Here is an 18179-nt window from a genome sequence, read left to right on the forward strand (position 1 = left end):
TCTTCCGAATTGGAGAATCTTAGGTTGTTGATCCAAGTGGGGCCCACTTTGACTTTGAACAATGATTGACTTTTTAGTTCACATGACCTGAATTATTTTGTTGTATTGTTTATTTATAGGTATCTACGATAAGACTTATGTGTTTTATAGGCGTTGATTGTGATTGAGTGCTTCGACCTTCGTGCTACAATTGTTTGTAGCTTGGACTTCAGGTTAGTTGACTTTAATATTGTGTGATAAATTACTTGGCATATGAAAGATTCCCTTGTTATATACTTTGTGTGTTTAGTATGGATTTACAAATGTGTTCTTATCTAGTCATCGATCTACTTTGTGAAATGATATATGTATACAAGTTTGAAATGATTGCGAACTAAGAGGGTTAATAGAGAACAGTTGTCGTTGCATATTTTCTTTCTAGTTGCATGAGTGTGATCGTAACCCTAGATATCCATCCTTCTTTCTTGTTTCATGAGTAGATCTGAATCCCTGTGAATACCTTCATTCTAAGCTTGTCATGAGAAAGCCGGGGCCTAGAATTCTTTCTGTCAACCTTGAGAAAGTATGGGGCAGAACCATATTCGAATTGCCATGAGAAGATCTGGAATACAATATCTAAATTTTTCTGTTATCGGTTTGCCATGAGAAAGTCCGAAATCCAATTTCTATATATTTCTGTTTCCTGCTTCTATGAGTGCATTTGGAATGCAGATCATTGTGATTTGTGCTAGACTACCATCTCTATTATTTTATTATATGTGTGAAAGAAAAGTCAGTTGAATGTCTCTGTGGATTCAATCAAGATTTTTAAGTGAGACTTATTTTACTTACGCAAAGGATTGTGAAATGTTTATAACAGAGATCAATTGACTTTTAATCACATATGTCGTATTACTATCACTTACACGAGCTTCATAGCTTATCCGGGTTTTGGCTATGCCCGATGCACCATTCCCACGATGTAGAAGGCGATTTTGCAGGATGACAGGTGTTGATAGGCACGAGATGTTTGAGTAGCAATGCTGGGAAATTGATCGCTTCAAGTGATTAGGTTAAACTTGAGGGGCCTCAAGCACTAATCTATGTTACCAATCTTTCCCACTCAATGCAAAGCTTGATTCCTTCACCCAAACTGAAAGAAAAACAAAACTTGATTCGAACGACCTCATCGTACTTGTAACAATAAGAACATCAAACTCACAAGAGATTAATATTTTACCAAAATATTTCTCGGTTTTACAGATATGTCGAAAAGGCATTGATTTCTACAGCCTATAACTTTTTGGTTAACAATAAGAACAGAGCAAGAGTCTGTATTGTGCTATTTCGTTTGTTGGGTTTGCCCCAAAATCTATATTTTCATAAAAATCTAAGCTAGCTAGCAGACCATTGGATTGGATTGGATTTATACAGTTAGAAAAACCTCTGCGAAAAGGCTATTGAGGTGACAGTGGCAGCTATTTATGATGCGTTACCTTTATCGTGATGCAAGATTCCATGTTTTTCAAGATACAGTTGCATAGAAGCAGGTAGTTTTCTTCTCAATGACTCAGAAACTGTTATGAATCCGTTGAACAGGAGCTTTGCCAATCCATCTATTTCCGATTCATATTGTTCACAAACGAAAAATAGGGCGAAGGCCAACACCAGCGCTGCAAAACATTTCCAACGAGATCAATACAAAGTTTATACAAGTAAGCGATTAATTGACTCCGGCATGGTGAAACTGGCATTCCATTACCTACACCTATTAACACAGTCAAGGCTTGAGACAAAATCAACTTGAGGAAAAAGAGGGATGCTGCAAACTGTAGAGATGGCCACGAGAGAATAATTGCTGTCAATGAAAACTCACCCATTCATATAAAAGTAGTATGGAGAAATATCAAAATTTATGCATCACAAAGAGATACTTGTTAATAAAATAAATGAGGTTTAAACGGTTATTTTTGAAAAGAAAAAGAAAAAAGATGCTGAAGTTCATACTCCGCATGGATCAAGTTGGTGCAAACATTTTCTAGACAATTTGACTATATGGAAACATTTTCCAGACAAATGACTATATGGAAATATTTTGTAGACAAATGATTATATGCAAACATTTCCACCAAATATAATAAGCAGGGGATACAACAGTGTTGGTCAGTAGCGTTCAAATACCGCCTGTCAATTCCAATGTAAATAATTAATGCGTCAAAATTGAATAGTTAAATATCATAATAATTCTTGAGAATCTGTCCATGACTTATTGATAGGAGCATATTTAGGCGACTTACTTAGCTTGTTTTCGTGCATCTATGTTGTTAATTCATAGTTATTTTAGTCCTTTATGCTTCTTTTGTGTGTTTTCAGGTTCTAAGGGCAAGGTATGCAAAAGGATGCCTTTTGGAGCCTTTTGGAGCAAATTAGAGATTGGAATGGATATCATATGCTTGGAGCCAAGAGGATGGACGAAATTAAAGACTTGAAGTAGGAAAGTTAAATCCTAAAAGACCTCATGTTTAAGCATCATTGAAGACTCCTACGCATTTTAGAACACAAAAACAACATTCCTTGCAACCTTAGGACATTGTCGTGTGTTTCCTTGTGTCTCCCTTCCTTGCCATGCAAGGAAGGGCTTTGTTCCCTATTTTAAACACTTAAAGCATTCACTTATCATATCATTCACTTAACATATCATTCAATTATCATATCATTCACTTATCATATCATTCACTTATCATATCATACACTTATCACTTATCACAACAACAACCTTGCACATGCACTTCCCCCTTTAACAATCCCACACCTTGACATTATTCTTTCATCAACCCACCACAAATCCAACTATGCCGTGCCTCCCATCATAATTACTCCACCAATTCAGCCACAAGACATTATCATTGCATAACATTCCATTTCCACCTCTTTCCAACCTAATTCACATGCATACCTATTCTTTAAATCAACACATGCATTCACATGCTTTCACAACCTAATCCACATGCACATTCATCCACCTTTCTTCCAAAACCACTCCACCTTGCCGTGCATTACTACCATCAGATTTCCAGCATTTCCATGTGCTTCCCCCTTTGTTCTAGCCAACCCACATGCACCCTTATTCCTTCATCATTGCAACCATTGCACATTTACACCATCAAAACATCCTTTGCCGTGGCCTACCTTCCTTTTCCAGCTTTGCACATTCAATTCCAGCATCCACAAACCTTTAGAGCCGTGCATTCACCACTAATTCCATCCATCTTCCACACCTTTCCAACCTAGCTAACCCTACATGCATTATTTATCAACTCTTCATCATTCACACACCATCACACAATCCAATCCGTAGCTTTCACAAACAATTCCACCAGAAAACAAAAGCCTAACCCGTGCCTATCCTACCATTCCCTTCACATTCACCCACATGCACATTCAATCATTCACTCATGCATCCTTTATTCTTCATCATTTCAGCCACTCCACATCTCTCACCAAGAAATCATTCAACACATGCATCCATAATCATTTCTTCAACCTTGCCGTGCACTCCCACTTCAGCAGCCAAAACCCTTTGTGTCGTGGGTTTCTTATGCAATTCCAGCTTGCAACATGCTTTCCAGCTTTTCACATGTTGTCCTAGCTGTTTTTCCATCATTCCACCACACAAACACCTTAAACAAACAGCCATATACATCTCCACTCCTCCTATAAATACCCTTGCATTCCCATTACCTAAACATCATCTCATTTCATACACAACACACCACAAACACATTCCTTTCTCCCTTGTGCCGTGAGTCTCCCTTAGAATCCAAAAACCATTCTTCCATTTCCACCACTCCTCATCCACTTCCATAATTCCACACTTCCATCCCCCCAACCAACTATCCCTAGACCTTATGCTACAATAAAGAGGAAGAGAAGAGGGCCTAAACGTTCATACAATTCAAGTTTGAGTTGTTGGAATGTTTAGGCGTTTCTTTGATTTCAATGTTTAATTTCAATTCTCTTTGTTTTGTATGAGGAACTAAACCCCCTTAGCTAGGGGGTGATTCGAAATATATGTTTATGCTTGCAATATGATTTGATTACTTTTAATTACGTTTCATAAGTTGTGAATTCAATTTGTTTAACTATTTGATTGATATCCTATTTATGTATGTTTATTAAGAATGAACGCTTAATTTTCATGCATGAATTTGACGCTAGAATATAAGTGAGTTTCACGTAATAGTTATGAACTTATATTCACAAGTAGTGGACGTTGCTTATAAACAATCGCGTTAAACAATTTCTTGGCATAAGTTTCATGCAATCATAGTAACGAATGCCTCGTCAACACTTATAGTTTTCATGTTGCTTAATGATTCTTGCTTGTATCTCTATTATGCAATTCATGTAGAGAACTTGTGAGGAATGCTTTGGGTTGTCGTATGCAATCATCCAATTCATTAACTTAAGGAAAACTTGACGGTTAATTTAAGCGGACCTAATTAACCCGGAGCGTTGAGAATTCATGGTTTATTGAAATGCAATTAGAAATCTTTTTATTATGCAAGTGTAACATGTGTGGAGATGAACCCCTTGGCTAGCATCCATTCATTCCATTTCATCAATTTCATATTTACATTCTGTTTTAATTGCAATTTGTTCATTTAGTTTAATTCCGTCCAAAACTCAATCCCCCTTTACGTTATTGTTCAATTTAGTTAGAAATCAATTTAGTTTGTGTTTTTAAAGTATTTTGAGTCTTTTGGTTTGTCTTAGTGTTTTAACGTTTAGTTTCACATTCTTTGAGTCTAGTTTAGTGTTTTATATTGTTTTTACGTTTTTGAGTCAGTTTCCAAGAGATTAACAATCCCTCCTAATCCCCGGTCCAGAACGATCCCTACTTACACACTTCACTACAATTGACAAAAAGAGGGTTTAATTTGTGCGCGTATAATTCTCGCATCACTTATAAATAAATTTAGGTCCAAATTTTCCCAAAATGCTCGAACTTCGACAGCTACACCTGCAATAGTCTGCCGAAGAAAAGGTTTCGGATAAAAGCTACAGAAAACATGAAATTGGACATTTCCTGGAGTCATGCACTTCACCGAAGGGAATGAGTTATTATGGTCCATACCTTGAAGAAAATACCCCAGCCATGTCCTCGGGCCAGTAGTCTCAAATAACAAACCCCTTTGTTCCACAAATATGCTATGCTTGCTATCTTATCTTTCACTACCGTTTCAGGAATCTCAAAACAAGATAAAGATAGTGTCTCAAGGGTAAAACCCAACCTGTTCAATAGACATTATGGTCGGTATATAATAAAATAAAGCACGAAAGAATTCTTCCAGCACTTAGAATTTAATCAGCAAAAGCTTTATAAACAAAATACTTACATCTTGGGTGGTAGAATCCTGTATCCATAAAGGCCAAATGAAACAAACAGCAGAAGCTTGGACATAGATGAGGCAAAAGTTCTTCCAGAAAGGAAAAACCAGTAATACAACATACTCAAAGCAAGGAAATATGTAAAAGATTTCTTCTCATCATGCCATTGCAAAATGTCTGCAACTGCAGCGACAGTTCAAGGTTATTCTACAGTCCAAATAAAACAACAAACAGCTTTCATGAAAGTTCTAGTATGCATATATTTTCATTTATTATAAGCAAAAAGCATTCAAAGAAAAGAAAAAGTACAAAAACAGAGGACAAAGCTTCCTCTGGCCTGTGCGAATGCATATGAACAATCACGTTTGATCCGGATATGTATTCTGAAACGCAAAGCCTGTCTAAGTTGCCAGCTTGGTGTGTTCCAACTTATTTTAAACCCTTTTCATCAGTAGAAGTAAAGCTGGGGACCAAATTACGTATTACCATGGGACCATGCAAAATCAAATTAAAATATGTAGCACTTGCACCAAAATCAGGCACAAAGGTCTGATTCAAGCCCAGCCCTACCTAGTCATAAATTTTGTTACTAGGAGTCAAACACACTTGAACAAAATCTGGAACATCTGATTTGCAGGCTCAAGGATAAGTCCCAGATAAACGAAAAAGTAGAGCAGAGAAAAAACAGTATAATTAAAAATAAAAAACGACTTCAGGAATACAATGTGAAACTGATATCAAAATAGAGCATAAAAAAATGCTACAACGGAAAACGGCCTTCTCCACTGCCTAGCAGCTTCTCCACTTTTGATTCCTCATTAAAGTTTCTGAAAGTTGGGAAAGATGAGTTTCTGGCTAAATTAGAGAATGACTCGTCAATGGTTAATGTGACACCTTCCTGTACACAGACAAAGTAGAATGTTAAACCTGGAATTGTATGCTCTATAGTAGGCATAAGAGAATATGACAAGCTACACCCCTTTATATGCAACAAAAAACAGTGGGAATTTATTTTCCAAAACGGAAGGAGCAGGGAATAGTCTTCATTAATTTTCTGCTATGTATTGTGTTCTACAGCAATCAGATACTGCTCAGGATCCAGCATACAAGATGTGGCATGACGATGAACACATGGGGGCCTAAACTAGCCAGACAGTTGTAAAGGTCAAAAGCTTCAATTGGATATCTATAGAAGGATGTAAAAACCCCATGGATATTCTAAGCATGCAACTTTGCAAAATATATTTGAACATGGAGAAAAACATAGGGCAAGGCAAGAGTACACTTGCAACTAAATAACATGAAGGACTAACAATAATAAATGAATGAAAACCTTACTTCCAGTGAGATAACTGGTGAATACCCAATCTGCTTTTGAGCCGCAGTGCAGTCGAACATTCTAGTGCGTGAAGATAATCGAATGTATTGCGCTGACATAGAATCATTGTATTTTATCATTCCATACTTTTGGGCTATCCATTTGATGAACAATATGATGTACCAAGCCATCTTAGCAGGAACTTTCAGTAATGGTCTGCAATGAGAAAAATGTGGTAAAAAAATGACTTATGAGGCGCAACATGAAATGATTCCAAAGAAACCTCAAAAGATCCTAAAGAAACATAAAACTAATAAAAAGTGAAAACCCATAGTTTTTTTTGAACACTTTGGACTACAAAGTACGTGAGTAAAAGCACATAAAAGATGCCAATACAGAAGATCACGTATCAGAATCAGAAAAAGGTGAAGATAAAATGAAAACTATACTGATCAATTTAGGGTCTGAAAAGAAACTTATTTTTCAATAATTTCATTTATATAAATGTTCCATACGATAAGTAAGATGAAGTGTTCACTGAAATTCCAAAAAGAGTACGCCCATGTACACAGGTGATATTAAGCATTTTCTTCTTTTACACCTTAACTATAACATCAAATCAAGCAGAATAATGCATGATAAATAAAAAACTGCACTACACAATTAATTAACAATTCAGAAATTACCATATCTGGGACAGCTAGGGTGGTTAAAATTCTTTTTTCCTCAACTAGCATAGAGGTGGAATACAATCATTTCCGTAACTCTACTAAGAAATTACATATTCTTTTCTTTCCCACTCCCAAGGTGGGGCCACACTTCTCTGTTCCTACAGCCTATTGCTGAAATTTAGCAACAAATACACAGAGAAAATTAGCCATGATGACAACTTAGTATGACTTGAACCATGGATAAATTTTTATAATGGTGGTAATCTTTGCATATCTTATACATATAGAATGTCAGGGAACCAGCAAATATACTAATAAAGGAGTCAAAGTTCAAACTATAATACAAGTACACCCAAGTACCAAGCACCACATGGTTAAGAGCCTTTTGTGCCTTTCGCTGTTCTTGTAAGATTATGCAATTTACTCATTTATAGTAGGTTCGTTTCAGTCTCTTGGATTCCTAGACTAAACCTTTGGGGCAATGCCAAAGGCCAGATTGAGTATGGATCTCTCATCTCTTTCTTTCTCTTACTATTGTCCCTGCTATGCAATAACATAACAAAGAAAGAATGTAAAGTCCCTCTCAGAAAAAAATAGGAATGTTTGCTTTACCTTTGTTATCCCAGGCATTCCAAGATTAGTAATACAAATGCCGAAAAATTCGCAGGCTTGAGAATTGTGATGAAAAAGGCCTACAGATTGATCACAAGTAACCTCCTTAACTGTGGACCCAGAAGAAACAGAAAAATAAAGTGATGTGCACCAAGGAGACATAAAATTGTAAGTCCCTTTCCAGCAGCAGAGACCATCCGAAATTCTAAGGCTTCTTCCGCACAGATATGAGCATGAGTAACATTTTCAGCATAAGTAAAATCGACATGTTTTCACCAGTCCCTATAATAAACTGAAATGAGAATCTCTGTTACTTCAAAAAATACTGAAAATAACATCTGTACAAGGAATGATAAGATAACAAACAACATGCTGACCAAGATACCACAGAGAGAGAGAAAGTGTTGATATCGTAATTGGTGGTACACAAACATCAATTATGCATGATTATCAAATAAGGCTCCAAGTTGACAAAGTGTACATGAAAGTGAAACAGTACATAGGATCAAATGAACAGATAGTTAGAAAACCTTTCCCTAGCCAGGTTTTGCCAAGTTCACTAAAAATGGCACAAGATACGTGTCTCCAGGTCCAAATGCATTGCTAGGACGAAGTGCACATGTTAAAAGACCATCAATGTCATTAGACAACAGGACATGTGATTCTGCTTGAGCCTTGAGATCACTCAACATATCATCAAACTGTATCAAGCATAATAAAATTAAGTTAGAAAGAAATTTTAGCAGATAAAAAAGTAGACAACGCTCAACTATAAACATGAAGAAAGTCCCTTGCCAGTGGCTTACTTTCCAAGGGTATGCCAAAGATTCATCTCCATTTAATATATCTTTTGAACCATCAAAAACTACACCAGCGGAACTATTGTATATTAACTGCCTAACTTTGCACACCCGACAAGCACTGATGACATTTTTTGCACCTACACAAGAATTTGAGATGAAAGTAACCATCTCTTCCTCCAAAATACGCATTGCACAAAATCTGATTTGTTTCTTCATTAATAGGGATTTACCTTGAACAACAATCATATAGCACTGGTAGAAATCATCTTTGGGTAAATCAGCCCCATCCAAACACAACACTACAGATGAACCTTCAATTGCTGCAAGAGATATAGGTCATAATATGGCAATTAATTTCTGAACTCAAGCTTTGATATAATAAGAAAAGTCCACAAATGCCTGATATCACACCCATCGAATTTCATAACACCTATTTTATCCTAATTTCACAGATTGAAGCAAATATATATATATATATATATATATATATATATATATATTGCAAAACACTTGTAATTCGCTTCTCTCCTCCTCTACGGGCATGGCAGGGTAGCTAATGAATGCCATTCTAATGTCTTCTCTAGCAACCAAACACTACCTGAGTAAACATTAGAGTCAAATTTGAATCACAAGTTTTGATCAATGAAACATTCTTAAGTTTATGCCTCTTCCTCCATTCCTTCAGTTTGGTTTCAAGAATCCTCTAGAGGTTTTATTTTTTACTTTTTTAATGTTTACAAGAATATTCAACCAGTAATACTTATAATCTTGGAAAAACAACCCTTATATTTTCCACCTCTGATCAACTTTTCTTCATTTAATTTCGCATTTTCTCGAAAATCCTTGTAACGAATTACTAAAAAACCAAGTAATGAATCAAAACTTAAGGCCAAGAACCACTCCACTCAATCAAGAAAGTGCATCACTTCAGTCTTAAGCTACCATTTGATTTCATCAAAAATTATCTCAGCATCCAAACAAGAACACGAAACGGATAACAAAATGAATACGGAATTTATATTTTACCAGTGATGATTTGAGACGTGTCGCGAACATCGACGCCGTGCAAGGAAGCGCGGCCGGAGGAGAGAGCTTGCGAAAGCAGCGAGTCGCGCTCGGAGAGATCGAGATGGAGGGACTGAGTCGAATGGGCGACGCGGACGATCCACTTGCCGAGGTTCACGAGCCGGAGTGGGGGCCCAAATGGTGGAGAAATTTTTCCAGGTGACCGGCACTTAAGCTGACATGGAGTTCCTAACCAATACGTAATTGACAACTGTAAATTTGGTTCTTTCAAATATGCTATTTAAGTGAATTATGATTTATCTTATTAATAAATGCATTTAACTTTCAGTCTTCTGATTGATTTGATAACTCATTATTCTCCTCTTCCCACTCCTTTCTCCTCTCTGCTCTCTCACTCAGATGAATTCGAAATGAAAAAACCCAGAACCCAAATCCAACTTATTTTGCCGGAGAGACACAGATGGAAAAGTCTCGAAATTATGGATTGATTTCTTACATGTTTTAGTTTTTCCAAAGACCAAAAAAAAAAAAAAAAAGACATTAAATTCACACCCACAAAAAAATTGTTTTGTATGTGGTATTTGTTTGGATTTTGAATGCTAATAAACAATAAGATGAACCCGTAAAAGAATTGATTTGATGAGGAAAAGAAACGTCATTGTCCAATCAGTGCACCATGCTCACTACGATGACAAGACGTCGTCGTGGGCTAAAACAGATCTTCAGACATTGGATTTTCCGATAAGATCGATATATATTAGAATCAAATCCTTTGGATTATTTGTTTTGTGTAGAAATTTGATTATTATATATATGTGAGCTCATATTCTGCTGGGTGACTTTACTTTTTCTAAATAAACTGAGGTTCTCCATGGTAGCCTAAGAAAAAGACGGTGAAAAGCCGACTGGATCAACATGACAGTAAGGGTTGGTTTGGTATTGCTGTGTTTTGAAAAAAAACTGTTTCTGTTGTGCTGTGAAAAAAAACAACTGTGAAAAAAAGCAGTAGAGTGTTTAGTAAACTTTTTTGTGAAAGTGCTTTTGGAAAAAAAAGCAGTATGATAGTGTTTGGTAAACTTTTATGTAAAACAGCTGTGACTGTGTAAAATGACCAAAAAATGTATAATACTAGATGTGCCATTAATTTAATTTTCTTAACCAATAAAGGTGAATTACTAAATATACTTTATTTGTAAAAGAAACATATTTATAAACTTTATCTTAAATATTAATTAGTATGACAAACTACTTCAATTGAAATATTTTAGACTGAATAGTTAGAATTCATTAGTACAATATTGTTAATGTACTTAAAAGTAATCTAATTAGATGCATTCATCAAACTTACCGCTATTCTATTTCTTAATGCTTCTATCTCATGTGATCCTTCAACTTCATAATTTTGGTATTCCTCATCATCATCATCACTACTATCGTTCTCTTCACAATTGTCCCTAGGGCCATCAAAATGACGATCACATTCAGAATACCTCCGTATGTAGTTATGAAGAGCCATTGTAGCAATGACAATCTTCACTTGCTTATTGAACGGGTAATTAGGCATATCCCTTAAAATTGCCCATCTTTTCTTCCATACGTCAAATGTTCGTTCAATGATGCTCCTAAGAGAAGAATTCATGTGGTTGAATACCTCTTTATGACTCGTTGGTTTAGCACCCTTACGAAAGTCCGGGAGATGATATCTTTCACCTTTATATGATCCCAAATAACCTCTCATTTGTGGGTACCTCCCATCCACCAAGTAATATTTTCCTGACAATTGAAAATTTTGTTTTGTATTGTAATAATTATACAAAGCAAGTATGTAAAATGTTATAATAATACAAAGCAAGTATGAAGATTACCATTTGGAGGTTTAGAAAAGTTTAAATTTGGATTCCGTAGCACGGATAGAAAAACCCTTGTATCATGTGCAGTGCCTTCCCATTCGGTACAAGCAAATGTTATGATATTCAAAATCCTTCTCGAACCCCGCTGGTGTTTAGGGATGATTTTGGACTACATGGATATTTGAGATTACGAAGAAGATTATGAATAACTAAACATCGGTCAAAATTTTTTTTGTTAGAGGACAGCAATTGTTCATAATTGGTTTGATCTTGGACATAATAACAATTACGAATATTTGTTTTCTTCACATTATCTTCTCGAATTGGGGTTCAACATTAGAAGTTCTTTTCTCAAGTCTCAACATTAAGCAAAATGAAGAAAACAAAAGGCCAAAAGCAAAAAGCCACCTCTTCCGCTGTTATCACCTTCCCTTTTCTTCAATGCTCACTCCCAACAGAAAATCTATGGCAAGAATACACTTTCCCCCCTTCCTTTTTCTTCGAGCCTCAACAAATGGGTCTGCAACCAATGCCAACTGAAATAATTGAGGCTAAGCAAGAGGAGTTGATAAAGTTAGCAATTCACAAACCAAATTGAAAATCTAATTCCAAAATTCCAAACACCCACCAAATGGTTTCGGATAAAGTTTTAAAGTTGAATACACGTTACCGATACATAAGGGTACATAAGAATGAGAAGTATGAAAATTTTAAAACAAAGGGCCAATCGTGCTCTTTGGCAAATTGCAATTTAAGTTTGGCTGCTTTTCAGTTTCACTCTACCATTAGATTTGTTCTTCTTTATGAGTAGACCTTCCAACCCAACATCCATCCACATATATAATTGTCCCTAGCTACACCAACACGAATCCAAAATCATATATATTGTCCAATGTAAACTAATTCTTAGCTAATTAACATGTTCAAATCCTTATTTTCTCATAATAAAATAACAGAAAATTAAACAACCCAAAAATCAAAACAACCCCACTTGTAGTTTTAGCTCATTAATCCATTGGATAAATTGATGCCAAATTCAATCATAAAACATACAATTAACAACAACCCAGAAGAGCCATCCAAAAAACCAACAAATTAACCAAAAAAACCACTTGTACTTTTAGCTTAGTCTTCCAATTGAATCAGATATACCATCAAATTTCAATCAGAAAATAGAAAATTAAGAACCCAGAATTTTCACTCACCTGCTGTGAAACTCGTCCCTGTCGGCAACGGCACGTTATAATATCAAGCACATCTTTTGTGTTTCAGAACAACAAAATTAGGAATCGAACAACAAAATTAGGAATCGAACATAAATATGAACATCAACTATTATACAGAAGTTCGAAATGAAAATTAATTAGTCATTCAAACCTTTTTAAAGCAATCGCGATTCTATCTCTATTTGAATACAACACCATTGAGCTGAGGTTCTCAATTTTCTTAGCTTGCTGTTGCACCATCTTCTCTCTTTCAGCTTGGGCTTCTTTTTTCCTCCAACTCCAAAGCCATACGCTCCCTCTCTAACTCAGTCTGCACAGAAAGTACGCATGTCCCAGAATACACTTGCATTCAACTAATTACAATAAACATAAAGTGTAACCTCCAAACCTGCAATAACGTGTTTTGCAGATTGAGGATTTCCTCTGCCCGACGTTCTGAATGATATAAAAGAGAACTACAAATTGAAAAACTTCAACTTAAAACTGTATCCTTTCCGTTTCATTTTTCCCTGCTCAAGGCCCATTCAAATTGAAAAGAGAACTACACAACCACTGTAAATACAAATCTTTTAACTTTCTCCAAAAAATGAAATCACAGAGAATTGCATTTTAAGCGTGAATCTAAGGCAAACGTACCAAAATGCCCATGATCCGTTACAACACACCGCCCTTTGCCATCAACTTCAGTAGGTCATCTCTCGAAAACTCCTTAAGCCCTTCCGCAACTACATTCATTTGTCCTTTCCCACTGTCAAGAACTCCAGTGAATGCTTCCTCCGCCGCCACCGGCAATGCCACTTCGTCACCCGATAACGTCGACTTCAACCGGCAAAACGTCGGACCAAACCACATTTTATGCAAAAAAAATGAATCAAAATTCGAAACTAAAGGTGCAACATTTGAAGAGTATGGCAATTTCGAGCTAATTTGACAATTATCAAGGAAAAATTCAAAAATTAATTGGCGATTACCGATTTCGAGACCAGATTGGAAATAAAGGATGATGGCGCCCATTGCGGTGCCTTCGCAGCAGCGTCGAGGTCTCTCCAACATAACTACTGGTTCGAGAAGATGATGGGATTTGGCGACGATGGGGTGGACTCCGTTACATTAGGCAACGATACGATTTTTGTATGGAGGAGTAAGACCCAAGTTAAACATGTGCAATCATCAATAAATGTGATAAACCAACGAAACTCATTTGAAGTAATATTAGTAGGACCCCATACATCGGAATGTACCAAATCAAATAACTAAATAGCTTTATTATCACTTAAGGGAAAAATAGTACAATGACTTTTGGCCAAAACACATGTTTTACACTTAAAAAAAGTCTCATCATATGAACGACATAATGAAGGAAATAAATGTCTAAGATATCTAAAAGAAAGGTGTCCCAAGCGACGATGCCATAGCCACAGCTAATGCTTGTCTTTGTCACTGCCACTCTGAACTTTATTAGCAATACAACCATAAACTGCTTTTGTTGGTAGAGTCAAGTAGTATAACCCCCCTATCCATTTACCACGTCCAATCGTCTCTTGAGTTTTGTGATCCTGAGTGAATCAAGTAATCGTCCCACAGATGATAAATTACAATTAATATTGGGTACCAATAATGCATGTTCCAAGGACAAGGTAAGAGTAAGTGTGATTGTGCCTTCTCCAGTAATTGGAGAAGCCATACCACTAGCAGATGTGATAAATAGGTCACTTGTTTGACTAGACAACTCATCAAAAACCGTAGAATTATAAGTCACATGATCAGTAGCACCAATGTCAATTATCCATGTATTGGAACCAATACCTGGTAAAGAATTTGTAGCACTCAAATTCATGGAAGGAGAAGACGGTTCACTCTTGCCCAAAGCCACGGTATAAGCAGCCTTAGGTCCGTACTTACAAGCTTTGTACTGAGGAAACCAGTTTGGAACACCATGGAGCTGAAAGCACTTCTCTAACAGGTGGTCACCTCTATAATGAGTACACTCACGAGAACCAGAAGGAACCTTTGCTACAAGAAAGCAGGAAACAACAGATTTGGAGTTTGAAGACCCTCTGGAATGCGAACTCACAAAAGACGACTAACGACCGTTAGTCGAGGAGGAGCCACTTGGTCGATGTTGAGCTGTAACAATCTTTAAAGCAGCAACACCCCCGAACATAAAGACTTGACAAGTGCTTTCTTCCACGACCAAAGCATACTCCTCCAAGATAGAGGGCACCAGAGTCACAGCCAAGATACGGCTACGAACACCATCAAATTAAGGATCAAGCCCTCCAAGAAAATCATAAACTCTTTCAGATTCAATTTCCTTTGCCGAATAGCCACATCCTTAGGATTGGTATGTGGATTAGGGTGAAGATTGTCAATCTCCTCCCAAATAACATGAAGTTTCTCATAAAACACAGCAATAGATTCACCATTTTGGGTTGTAGTCACCAATTGTCTTCAAAGTTGAAACAAACGAGAACTATTTTGGGTGACTGTAAAAGTTTTTCTTGCAGCTTCCCACACATCATACGCTGAAGTACAACGCTCAAAGAGACTTCTCATATTCCGAGTTATAGAGTTGAGAAGCCATATTTGCACCAAACAATTATCCTCCTCCCATTCGAAGAATTCCACATAATCAACATCCTTAGGAGCAAGTTTTTTGCCATTAATGAATCCTACCATACATCATCCAGTTATTGTAAGAAGAGCACTACGAGACCAGGAGACAATTGGAGCCATCCAATTTTTCTTGTGCAATAGGAGCAGAGTAATCATGATAGGGTCGTTCATCCTTGGCATCGAATGAATCAGAGTTCGGTTTGACATCTTCATCACAGCCATGGTTGTAGAACACACACAACAAATTACAACAGAAACAAATAACACACCCAAATTTAATTTGGCAAGACACGAACATAGAAATTTTTCACAAAAAGGTTAGGGTTTCTCACGGGTAGGGGTATTTTGGTTTTGGTGGGCACTCAAGGTCACCAGAATTTTAATTCTCTGATGCCAAGTCAAATTGTATATGGGCAAATAATATATCTTTATCCCTCTCTGAATGGAGTATGTATAGGTTTACAAGGAGTCCTATACAAGTAAATCAACTATACAAGGAAACAAATAAAATCCCTAAATCAAGTACAATTGCTACAATCAACACCAATCGGTACAAAGATTAGGGTAAAATATATAGTATAAATTCACCTCATCAGGTTTCACATAGAGCATTGATTTGTGTGTTAAGCTGAAGGTCCTCTCCACGTTGCAAATAGGACTACAATTCTTCAGTATAGGAAAGAATTTCTTGTGTTTATAGGAAAGAATTGCTTAATGGCCAAGCTTGCCGAGGTATAATTCAAATAGGACTAAAATTCTTCAGTATTATGTGACAGTACTTGGAATAATCATCACCAATCGTTCTTTGACTAGAACACTGCCGCGGTTGAGATCCTCATAAACTAGGATTCTAAATCTGGCTATATTATAAAGTGAATTCATATCTTATACAGGAACCAAACCTCTTTTTCTTTTTTCTTTTTTTTTTTTTTTTGGAATTTTTGGAAAAATCCGGGAACCAAACTTAACCTAACCATTATCTCATACTCTCATCCCGATCTCTAAATAGTTCTATTCTTCATAGAACTCGGTCGAGCTCTTAGCGTCTATTACTAGGCTGAATGTCTTACTTCTGGGTTATCACCTGATTCAGCCCAAACATCAACTTAACTGAACTGTGGGTTCTAGGCCCAGTACCACTTTAACCGAAATGTGAATTTCAGAAACAAACATATATATTTACCATGACCAGCCTATGATACTTGATGACTCGCCAGTAAAAGCATGTTCAAATGCGGACAATCAAATAAATAAATAAATATGGGCTTAAACAAAATGCTTCTTTTTTGTACACACATACATACATATGGATGTTCAAGTGCGGATGTTTGCACATGTATTAAGTTGTTTAATGTAAATTTTGAATTGTAGTAGATGTAGGTGCTCAACAAAGCAAATGAAGTAATAAGTTTCACACAAACAAATATTTTAATTAGCACAGCACAAACAGATTACTTTTCTTACTGTAACAACACCAACAACATAATATATTGAGAGGTGGTGCTATCCACACCTCTCTTTTTACATTTCACACATTCCTTTTAATTATCGATCGTCAAATCGAATAAATTGAAGAGGGTCAAAAAACAAATATGGAGTGTGTTGAAAGTAAAATGAGGTGTGTGGATATCACCACTCTATACTGAACATTCTTAGACCTCGTCTCATATTTTTTACTTACGTGTCGATGACCTGTTGATTCATCCGCCGTCAATTTATATCACAATTTAATTTAATTTTTGATCAATTTATATTGGAAAAGAAGTACTATTTGACTAAGTGCTAGTTGGTGATATGTCTTGTATTTTTAATGTATAGATTTCTAACATCTAAGCTTCTAACGAGTATGGACAATGGTATAGGACATAATTTGGGAGGGAGATATGCATTCTTATTGGAAAAAATGTAGTAGGACCCAAGGATTTTGAGGTTTGAAATTTTTTTAAAGTGAGCCCTTCCATCCATATTCCAGCAAGAAAATTAAATAAATTTGACAAGTATCGAAGAATAGATACAAAGTTTGCTGGTGTATACAAATTAGACAAAAGTTGTTGGAGAGTAGTTTCACATATATGATGTAATAAAATAATATAGTATAGTTATATGTGGTACGCTTCAAAACTGATATTATTATGGCCGTTATTGTGATAAAATCTTACACCTAGGAATCATGTTTATGCATTTTGGTGTGAGTTTGAACTCACTGATGTTTCTTCCTCATAATAAACCATTTCAGGTAATTTAGTAAAAAATCAATAAAAACTTTACTACTTAGTCATATATTAATGACATCTTTTTGTTTTGGACTTAATCAATGATATATTTTTTTTATTAGACATAGGTCAATAATAAATACCACTTGAGCTGTAAGTCATTACAAGTAGTTTAGAACTTTACTATTCTATCCTTCTCTCTCTCTTCCTATGAATGTATGTTTCCTATCTCAAAAGAGGAAAATTAAAACCCTAAAATTAAAAATTAAGCACCCAAATGAACACATTCTCAAAACCTGCCTTGTTTCCAATCCTGTACAGTGTGTTTGTCTTCTAACTCTTCAATTTTTTTTTTGTTTTTTTTATTTTTTTTCAACAAACGATATTATCTACACTAAGGGGGTGGGGAAGTGGGCTAAGTCTCACAATAGGCTAGCAATAATGTGGTTCAAATTCACCTTTGACGAGAATCGA

At 36.0% G+C, this 18179-nt stretch overlaps 2 protein-coding genes across 2 annotated transcripts; both read right to left on the bottom strand.

The window, feature by feature from the left end:
• Positions 1-804: 804 nt before the first annotated feature.
• LOC137735886 (3beta-hydroxysteroid-dehydrogenase/decarboxylase) lies at positions 805-10080 on the bottom strand (the record flags this gene model as incomplete). Its single annotated transcript, XM_088683368.1, is given in 14 exon segments — positions 805-1132; positions 1476-1652; positions 1742-1808; positions 5117-5273; positions 5379-5553; positions 6148-6268; positions 6709-6904; positions 7972-8053; positions 8150-8236; positions 8239-8263; positions 8502-8672; positions 8778-8911; positions 9005-9094; positions 9801-10080. Coding segments are annotated over 14 exon segments (1809 nt in total), but the record flags the coding sequence as incomplete, so codon positions are not given.
• A 1041-nt stretch (positions 10081-11121) lies between these two features.
• On the bottom strand, positions 11122-11928 carry LOC148691642 (uncharacterized). The gene is made up of 3 exons (XM_088683369.1): positions 11866-11928; positions 11666-11819; positions 11122-11573 (listed from the first exon to the last, which is right to left on the bottom strand). Exons 1-3 carry the CDS (start codon positions 11926-11928, stop codon positions 11122-11124), a joined length of 669 nt encoding a protein of 222 aa, XP_088539495.1.
• Between the last annotated feature and the right edge of the window lie 6251 nt (positions 11929-18179).

This window comes from Pyrus communis, chromosome 13 (genome assembly GCF_041283825.1).
Source record: "Pyrus communis isolate YQ-2024b chromosome 13, ASM4128382v1, whole genome shotgun sequence".
Taxonomy (NCBI): domain Eukaryota; kingdom Viridiplantae; phylum Streptophyta; class Magnoliopsida; order Rosales; family Rosaceae; genus Pyrus; species Pyrus communis.

Excerpts from the sequence above, each read along its gene's own strand:
- LOC148691642 (XM_088683369.1), bottom strand. The coding sequence starts at position 11,928 with ATGTCCAAGATCAAACCAATTATGAACAATTGCTGTCCTCTAACAAAA. Across the intron at positions 11,820-11,865 it reads CAAAAAAAATTTTGACCGAT|TCCAAAATCATCCCTAAACA; the intron begins GTTTAGTTATTC and ends ATATCCATGTAG. Across the intron at positions 11,574-11,665 it reads CTTTTCTAAACCTCCAAATG|GAAAATATTACTTGGTGGAT; the intron begins GTAATCTTCATA and ends TTCAATTGTCAG.